Source organism: Chinchilla lanigera, unplaced genomic scaffold, assembly GCF_000276665.1.
Source record: "Chinchilla lanigera isolate Chin_1 unplaced genomic scaffold, ChiLan1.0 scaffold00144, whole genome shotgun sequence".
Classification (NCBI taxonomy): domain Eukaryota; kingdom Metazoa; phylum Chordata; class Mammalia; order Rodentia; family Chinchillidae; genus Chinchilla; species Chinchilla lanigera.
Window position 1 is genome coordinate 1,667,498 of NW_004955545.1, and position 8,313 is coordinate 1,675,810.

Sequence of the window (8,313 nt, forward strand, 5' to 3'; positions counted from 1 at the left end):
GCAGTTCAGGCTGGCCTTGAGCTCACTGTGTAGCCCAGGCTGGTCTCGAACTCGCAACGATCCTCCTGCCTCAGCCTCCTGAGTGCTGGGATTACAGGTGTGTGCCATTTCCCCACCCTGACCTTCCTCACACCCCTGCTACCCTCCAAACAAACCCCATACAGCCCAACCCTTCTGGAACCCCAGCTTTACCATCTGAGTCCTTCTGATTGGGATTGGGTACCAGACGACAGTTATCAGGACCAGGAGGCACATAATCTGGGACACCATCATTGTCATCATCTCCATCACACTCATCTCCAAGCCCATCATTGTCTGAGTCCAGCTGGGAGCTGTTGGGTAGCCGTGGGCAGTTGTCCTTGGTGTCCTGATGCCCATCTCCATCGCTGCTCAGAAAAACAGGCAGCAGATGAGGCTGAAAGCTACCTCCACCCTTCTGCTCTCTGGAACCTGCTCTCCGTCCCAGCACACCCCCGGCATTCCGCCAGATGCGGTGAAGGCCCAACAGTAGGAATGAAAGGCAGCCTAGAAGAATGACTTTCTGCTCACAAGTGCTACAGAATCAAGGATAGTCATAGAGGGAACTGAGAATGATTGGGGGAGCGGGTAAAGTATGTAGCTCAATGGCCCAGCACCTGCCTGACAAGCACGAGGTCCTGAGTTTGCTTCCCAGTACCAAAACAAACAAACAAACAAAAAAAACAACAAACCCTTGGAAGACCTTGCAACTCTGGCCAAGATCTTACCTGTCTTCATTGGTGTCACAGACATCTCCCACCAGGTCACTGTCTGCATCTGTCTGAGAGAGAGGGGCCTGACCTCACCACCTTCTTTCTTTTTTTATTTCATAGACAAGGTCCCCCTAAATTCCCCAGGCTGGGCTTCAATTTGTGATCCTCCTGCCTCACCTTCCCAGGGTACTGGGATAACAGGTGTGCACCACCACACCCAGCTCCCATCACCGCTTCTTGATAATTCAAGATAACTTGATAACCCAGCCCCCTCACTTTCCCTGCCCTCGACACTCCCCTGTACCTGGGTAGGATTGCTCATCTCGGGGCAACTGTCGCAAGCATCTCCCACCCCATCCTCATCCCTGTCTGTCTGTAGTGGGTTGGGTACTTTAGGGCAATTGTCCAATCCATTGGGGATACCTAGAAGACATGTGGGAAGCACACAATTGTCATGTGTTTCACATTCCTTTCTTTTTTTTTTTTTTTTTTTTTTTTTTTTTTTGAGACAGGGTCTCCCTATGCAGCTCAGGCTGGTCTTGAGCTCACTTTGCAGCCCAGGCTGGCCTCAAGCTCGCAACCATCCTCCTGCCTCAGCCTCCCAAGTGCTGGGATTACAGGCGTGCGCCACCACACCTGCTGTCATATTCTTTTCTGTCAGTAAAAGCCCTGAGCTTTGTGTCAGCACAATTAGTCAAGAATCTGCCTCTACCTTGTCCCACCCTCTATCCCACATCCCGCCTAACCCTACTTCCTGCCTCACATCTCTATCAATGTCTGCTGCAGGTCATGTCCCCTTGCCAGGCCAACTCCCACAAGCATATCTCCCCACTTCCCTCAGACTCCCTACCTCATCCCCACCTCTGCTAATTCACACACATCTCCCAGCCACCCCTGCAGCCCCAGGATGGCACCATCTCCATCCACGTCATTGTCACAGGCGTCTCCTTCTCCATTGCCATCTGTGTCCTTCTGGTCATTGTTGGGAACATTGGGACAGTTGTCACAGGCATCACCAAATGAATCTGTGTCTGAGTTTTGCTGGTCCTTGTTCGGGAACAGTCGGCAGTTATCCTGGGCAAAGTGTGGAGAAGGAAGGGTTAGGGATCCCCCAAACTTTCCTTGTAAAGATTTCCACCCCATGACAGTTGCTTTGGTCTAGGCCCCTGTTTGGGCTGCCCTAGTCTGGTGTACAAGTGCCCTTCCTACAGAATGGCCAAGGACCTTGCAGAAGCAGGAATATGGGCTGCAGTGAGAGAGGCACAGACAACACAAGGAGAGGCAGGATAGGCTGGGAGCCACCTCAACATTCTTGATCCCATCCCCATCAGCATCATCATCACACTGGTCCCCAACGCCATCGTTATCAGCATCTTCCTGCCCAGAGTTGGGTGTCAAAAGGCAGTTGTCCTAAAGTCAGGGGGAGGAAGAGGATATGAGTTCTGGCCAGAGCTGGCCTGGGGCTCCCCACCACCCTGGCCCCTGGCCCCCGGCCCCCTGCACCTGCTTGCAGTGTTTATTGTTGTCCATGCAGGGCAGCGCCTGGTCTGGGTAGCCATCGATGTCTGTGTCAGGCCCACACACATTGCCGTTCCCCGCCCAGCCCACGTTACACTGGGACAACACAAATGGCAGGAGTTAGCACTACTGCTGCTGCTCCTCTCCCTTTCCCATGAAGTCCTCAGCCCAGGCCCTAAACATGTTCACCAATCTTACCCTTTTCCCCAGATTCTTCCCCTCTCCTTCCAAGTCCCAGACCTAGCTCACCTGGCAGGACACTGCGCCGTTGCGTTCAAAGAGACAGTGAGCGTGAACATGGCAGGGGCTGTGGGTTGGGCTGTGGCAGGTCCTTGCAGGGAGGCAGCCCTGGCTCTGGTTGCCCAGGAAACCCGAGCGGCAGGGACCACATTTGAAAGATCCCTAAAGTGGAAAGTGCAGTTAGGAAGGAGTGGGAACCTGCTGGGTACCCTGAGTCCCCACCTGTGGGGAACAGGACAGGCACTCAGACATGCCAGGCACATCATATTTCCTTCAGGTGCTCAGGACCACCCTTCAAGGTAGACAAATAGCCCCATTTTTCAAATGAGGAAGCCGAGGCTCAAAAAGACTAAATGACTTGCTAGTAAAATCCTGAAGCCAGAATTTGCAGCCAGGTCTGAGACTATCTACTTTGTATAGTAGCCTAGGGAAGGAGGACAGGCAGCAGGAAATTTGTTTTTGTTTGTTTGTTTGTTTGTTTTTCTTCTGGTACCAGGAATCGAACTCACGACCTTGCACTTGCCAGGCAGGTGCTTTGCCGCTGAGCTAAATCCCCAGCCCCTGGCAGCAGGAAATTTGAAGAGAGGGTTGCACAGCCCCATCCACCCGAGACACACACCAGGTGTTCTGCTCACCACAGTGTTGGTGCAGATGGAGTTTGGGTCACAGCCACCATTGTTACCATCGTTGCATTCATCGATGTCATTGCAGACCTAAAGGGGCAGACTTTGGGTGGAACCAGCCCTGTGGTGGCTCTCCAGACAGAGGCGCTGGTCTGGCCTTATCTGTGAGCACTGATAAATTCAGATCCAAACCCAGTGCAAAGCAGGCCTCACCCCATTCATCACAAGGGTTCCATATCTAACCCAGAAGCCCCTGACCTCTACAAAGCCAAGACCCCATGGCCACACTCACTACCCAGCCTGACCTGTTTGCTGGCCCGGGCATAGTCAATGCCCACACCAGACACCTGGGTACCCTTGTACCCTCGAGGACAGGTCTCACAGTGGAAGCCGGGCACAGTGTTGATGCAGTCGGAGCCGGGGAAGCAGGGTTCAGCGTGAGCACACTGGGGGCCAGAGGAGGAGGCAGCGGTCAGGCCTACGGGGAAACCCCTAAACGGTGTTCCTGACCCCTGCCCCAACTTCTCTCTGGGTTGCCCTGCTCCTTCCCTCTAAACACCCCACTCCTCCAGACCCTTTCCCTCCCCTCCTCCTGTGTCCATGTGCTGGTCCCTGACCTCAGCCTCCAACCAACATTTACCCCACCCTCCTGAGTCCCTCCTGACACCTTCCTCCCCGCTTTCTGCACCCTGCAGGCTCTGCCCTCCCCACCTCATTGATGTCGGTGCAGTGGGTGCCATTGCCCTGCAGGCCTGGGGGGCAGGGCCCACAGCGGTAGCCCGGGTGCTCATACACTTCCATGCAGTCCACGCCTTGGAAGCAGGGGTTGGGGCTGCAGTGCGAACGCTGCTCGTGGAAGCCTGGGAGGTGGGCAGAGTCAGAGGCACCAGGAGGTCACTCAAACCTCTGCCAGGGGAAGCCCTAGCGCTGCCCTCTGGATCCCTCCCCTGCTCTCCCACTCACCGCACACCTGACACTCCATGATGGTGTTTCGAATCAGGGACATCTCCTTCACCTGAAGGACAGACAGGCGTCAGCCCTCACACCTGCCACCCCACCAGAGTCAGGGGCACCTTTGGCTGGCCCACCCATACCTGGTCTCGGATATCATCCCGCAGGTCCACCAGGATCTGGTTAAAGAGGGTGAGTTGGGTGACCAGCGCCTTGGTCTGCTCCCCTGTCAGGGCCCAGGGTATGGAAAAGATCAGGAGGGGGGCATCAGCCCTAGCTCCTCTGTGGGCAGGCAATAAGCCAGCTTATGCCATTGCCACCCACTCCCAATCTTTTAAAAGGAATTAGTTCCTGGAAGCTGCCAAAGCCTGAGGCCTCCTCACCACCCTCGCCCCTGCCATCTCCTGGTGGTCTACTCACCTAGAATGGACTGCAGCACATTGGTCACTAGACAGGAGAAGAAAACATGGTCAAGGGGCACCTGGTGAGGAAGGAGGAAGAGGGACAGGGGGATGGGGACAGGGCTGGAGCCTCAGAGTGTTGCATGGTAGGAGGACAGAGGTGACCAGCAGCGGCTGCCCCTGTCTGTACTGGGGATTGAACCCAGGATTTCATGTGTGCTAGGTAAGTGCTCCACCACTGGACCCCAGCCCCAGCCAGCACCAGCTCTTTCCACTGGGCTAGGGATTCTCTAAGGAGCTGCCCCATGGGATGTCAAAGCCCGAATCTTGGTTCCCAGATATGGTTATGGTGGAAGGGGTCCAAGTGACAGGCCACCAAGCAAGACCAGGCCCCCAATGCCTTCAATTTCCTCCCTCCCACCCTCCCAAGCATCCAGTTCCTTTGAAAGATCTTGGAGAAGACCGTGTGATGGTGTGACCTAGGTAGGAGCCTCTGGGCATCCCTGTCAAAGGCCAGGCTGATGGGAAATGCTGGAAGATGTTCCAGGCATGGGGTGGGGGGGAGGAGTACAAAAGACTTGAGACCAGGATTACCTTCCCTCACCTCTGTCCCCTAGAGGCCAGAGTTATAGTTTTCTCTTAGATCACTTTATCTTTCTAGCCACCCTGGTAGGTACTGTGATCTAAGCAGGGCTTTTGGTTTATTGTGGTACTGGGGATAGAACCCAGGGCCTTTGCACTAAGCTAGTTTTTTTTTTTTTTTTGTACCAGGAATCGAACTCAGGACCTTGCGCTTGCCAGGCAGGTGCTTGTGCCACTGAGCTACATCCCTGGCTATATGTATGTTTTGGGGGGGTTTTGTTTTGTTTCGTTTTTTGCCTTTTTGAGACAGGGTTTCACTATGCAGTTCAGGCTGGTCTTAAACTTACTTTGTAGCTAAGGCTGGCCTCAAACTCATAGCAATCCTCCTGCCTCTCTTTCCTGAGTGCTGGGATTATAGGTGTGTACCACCACACCCAGCTATTTTTTATATTTTTAAAACAAGGTCTAGCTAAGTTGCCCAGGCGGGGCTTGAATTTGCAGTCCTCCTCCATCAGCCTCTCAGAGTGCTGAGACTACAGGTGTGCACCACCACATCTGGTCTAGGGAGTATTTGGCGGGGGGCAGTGCTGGGGATTGAACCTACAACCTTGTGCATGCAAGGCAAGAACTCTACCACTGAGCCACATCCCTAGGCCCTAGGGAGATATTTTTAACCTACACCTCCTGTATAGGAGATCAGAGAAGAAAGATTTAGGGCAATTGGGATCAGAAGCCCCAGGATCAGGGGAGCTAGAGAAATGGGTATTGGGAGAGGAAGGGCAAAGGTTAGGAGTCACCGAAGACTACAGGGCTGTGGTCCAATGCCAGCTAACAGGAGTCTCTGTTACCTGCACTGTGGATGGACTCGTCCCCTTGGAATGGACACTCACTCAAGGCTCCTACCCGGGCCATGGACCCGCCCAGAATAATTTTCATCGATTCCACAAAGCCCTGGGGGGACAGCAGGTAAGGTGGGAGGATCTACCATTTACTCCCCCCATTGCTACCGACTCAGGGTCCTTCCTGCTCACCTGCATCCTCAAATAAGCCTTCTGACCAGTCCTAATCTCCAGCCCACTGACCTCCGCTGGGGGGATGGGGGCCAGGGCTGGCAGGCCAGCGTGCTGGTCACCCAGTTTGCAGTCCACATAGAGCTGCAGGCTGGGGCTGGGCCGGGATGGACCTCGGAGCCGCAGGAGAACTGTGTGCGTGCGCCCGTCAGCCAGGCCTGCTTGCTGTAGATTCACTGCGTGGACTTTGCCATCCTCCCGCTGGTACCGCACCAGTACTGTCCAGAAGGAGAGTCAGAATGTGCACTGTCCCCCATCCCATGTCCCCCTTGAGTCTTAGATCAACTCTTATGGATACCCCATCTCTAAAGCTACCGCCCCTAATTCAGCTGTATTTCTCAACACCTTGTGCATGACAGGTACATAATAAATGTTTTTCAAATTGACTTAAGAGACTTGGAGTTTCTTAGACTTCAGTAAATCATATCACTTCATCCTCTCCCAGCATTGTAGCTAGTTCTGTACCCACTCAATGATCCAGGAACCTGAGGGACCTCTATCACTGCTAGGGCACAAAATCCCTACTGAGCATCCTCAACTACAACCTCCTATCCCTACCCGCCTCCTTGCAATGCAATGGATTGAAACCAGGGCCTCAACCATGCTGGACAAGTGCCCTACCACTGACCTCTATCCAACCCTCCCATCCCTACAAATACTGTTCGAGTACCTGGCCTCTTGACTTCCTAAGCACCCCTTACACACGCCCCTGGTATGTGGGCACAGCCTAATGGGCCCACGATCCCTAGTGGAGGTCAAGGAGAAATAGGAGTGGAGATGAGGGAAAGTACTCAGGTTTTGGGGGCTCACTGGGACAGGAAGGAGAAGCCCACAAGTCACCTTTGTTGATTTTGCCCACAATAGAGGCCTCCAGCCATCGTGTGTTGTCTTGGCGAGAGTACAGTCCAAAGAGGACACCACCCTGCTTGGGAGGCAGGCGAAAGGTGGACAAGAGGTAGATGTCCCCAGCAGTGAGTAGGGCTGTACGGATCTTCTCTACCACAGCGCCCATCTGCCGGGACTCACCCACAGTCAGCAGGTCAATCACTGGCCAGACAAGAGGACAGAGTCAAATGCTAAGGCCTGGCCTCTCCCCTGAGCCTTCAGAGTTGGGGCACCTCTAACCACACCACTCCACCGCCAGGCAACATAAGTCACCTTCTCAGAACTCAACCTTTTTTGCTAGCCAACAATAGAAGCAGTGGGCCTTCTCTTCCCTTGTTATTGCCCACTACATCCCTCTGGAAACCTGCAGGACTGAGGCTTAGAAATTCAAAAACCATTCCACAAACTTGAGATGCCCCCACCAGGTGGCGCAAGAGAGACAATGTGGCTATCAGGAGTGGCACCTGGTGCCCGTAGCTCAGAAACGAGAGGCAGCTTCTCCACTGCTGGGTTTGGCTCATTCCACACCCTGGTGCCCCTCCTCCCATCCTGGGGGCTCAGTACATTCATTTGGATAACAGCCGCTGCCCACTGAGGGCTTTGACCCGCCCACCTTCTGAACTTCCCCCACCCCAATGGAAAGTAGGACCTAGCTCCTCTGCCTCCTGTGTCCTGGCCAATCTGTGGTTTCTCTTCCAGTCAGTAAAGAATCTTTGCCTGTGTCATCTGCTCCAGCTACCTCTCCCACACCCAAGGGCCCATCCCACAGCCAGACCTCCGGGAGCGCCAGACCTCTCAGTCTCCACCCCCACCCTGTCTTTGTGAGCTAGGAGCTAGAGAGAAGGGGGACCAAGCCCAGGGGCCCACACAGTGCACCCAACTTCAGGTTGCTCTCCCAGACCCTGGGGATGCTCTAACACCAGCCCAGCCTGGCAGCCCTATCAGCTCCCAAACCCTCAGCCTCATGCCTGACCCTGGCCGGTACTACTCAGCCGCCACTCTCTGGTCCCCACTCCTCCCCATCATGCCAAAATTTCATCTACTCCAGGAAGTGTAATTTTTCCCTCTAGCTCAATTTCGGTACTCTTCCTCTCTCCTGGACTACGTGTTCCCCACTGCCCGGACTGGGGGTAAATGCGGAGGAGGCCGGGATGGAGTCTAAGAGGATGGACACAGGCTTACCCTGCAGGTCCTGACTGGCAGATGCGAAAGAGCAAAGGAAGAGAAGAGCCAGGGCCCCCCGAAGTTCCTGCGTCTCCATGCCGCTCAGCCGGCTCACTACCCTTGGCAGGCAGGCTGCTGGGAGGGGAAA

The 8,313-nt window shown here is 54.5% G+C and overlaps 1 protein-coding gene across 5 annotated transcripts in view; it reads right to left on the minus strand.

Annotated features, from left to right (window-relative positions):
* Thbs3 (thrombospondin 3) overlaps positions 1 to 8,313 on the minus strand; it is an 11,439-nt gene extending 3,126 nt beyond the window's left edge. For 2 of the 5 annotated variants that reach the window (XM_005411591.2, XM_005411593.2), the window contains exons 1-17: positions 8,184 to 8,313; positions 6,957 to 7,163; positions 6,078 to 6,334; positions 5,895 to 5,997; positions 4,484 to 4,510; positions 4,207 to 4,289; positions 4,076 to 4,127; positions 3,824 to 3,972; positions 3,418 to 3,558; positions 3,125 to 3,202; positions 2,499 to 2,651; positions 2,235 to 2,345; positions 2,034 to 2,141; positions 1,646 to 1,805; positions 1,036 to 1,154; positions 747 to 799; positions 193 to 386 (exon numbers count right to left, since the gene is read on the minus strand). In XM_005411591.2, coding sequence (XP_005411648.1) covers positions 193 to 386; positions 747 to 799; positions 1,036 to 1,154; positions 1,646 to 1,805; positions 2,034 to 2,141; positions 2,235 to 2,345; positions 2,499 to 2,651; positions 3,125 to 3,202; positions 3,418 to 3,558; positions 3,824 to 3,972; positions 4,076 to 4,127; positions 4,207 to 4,289; positions 4,484 to 4,510; positions 5,895 to 5,997; positions 6,078 to 6,334; positions 6,957 to 7,163; positions 8,184 to 8,262 — 2,074 coding nt within the window. In that variant the 5' untranslated portion in view covers positions 8,263 to 8,313. Of the gene's footprint in view, positions 1 to 192; positions 387 to 746; positions 800 to 1,035; positions 1,155 to 1,645; positions 1,806 to 2,033; positions 2,142 to 2,234; positions 2,346 to 2,498; positions 2,652 to 3,124; positions 3,203 to 3,417; positions 3,559 to 3,823; positions 3,973 to 4,075; positions 4,128 to 4,206; positions 4,290 to 4,483; positions 4,545 to 5,894; positions 5,998 to 6,077; positions 6,335 to 6,956; positions 7,164 to 8,183 lie in introns of all 5 variants that reach the window. The other 3 variants (XM_013508309.1, XM_005411594.2, XM_013508310.1) reach the window with 3 other exon arrangements.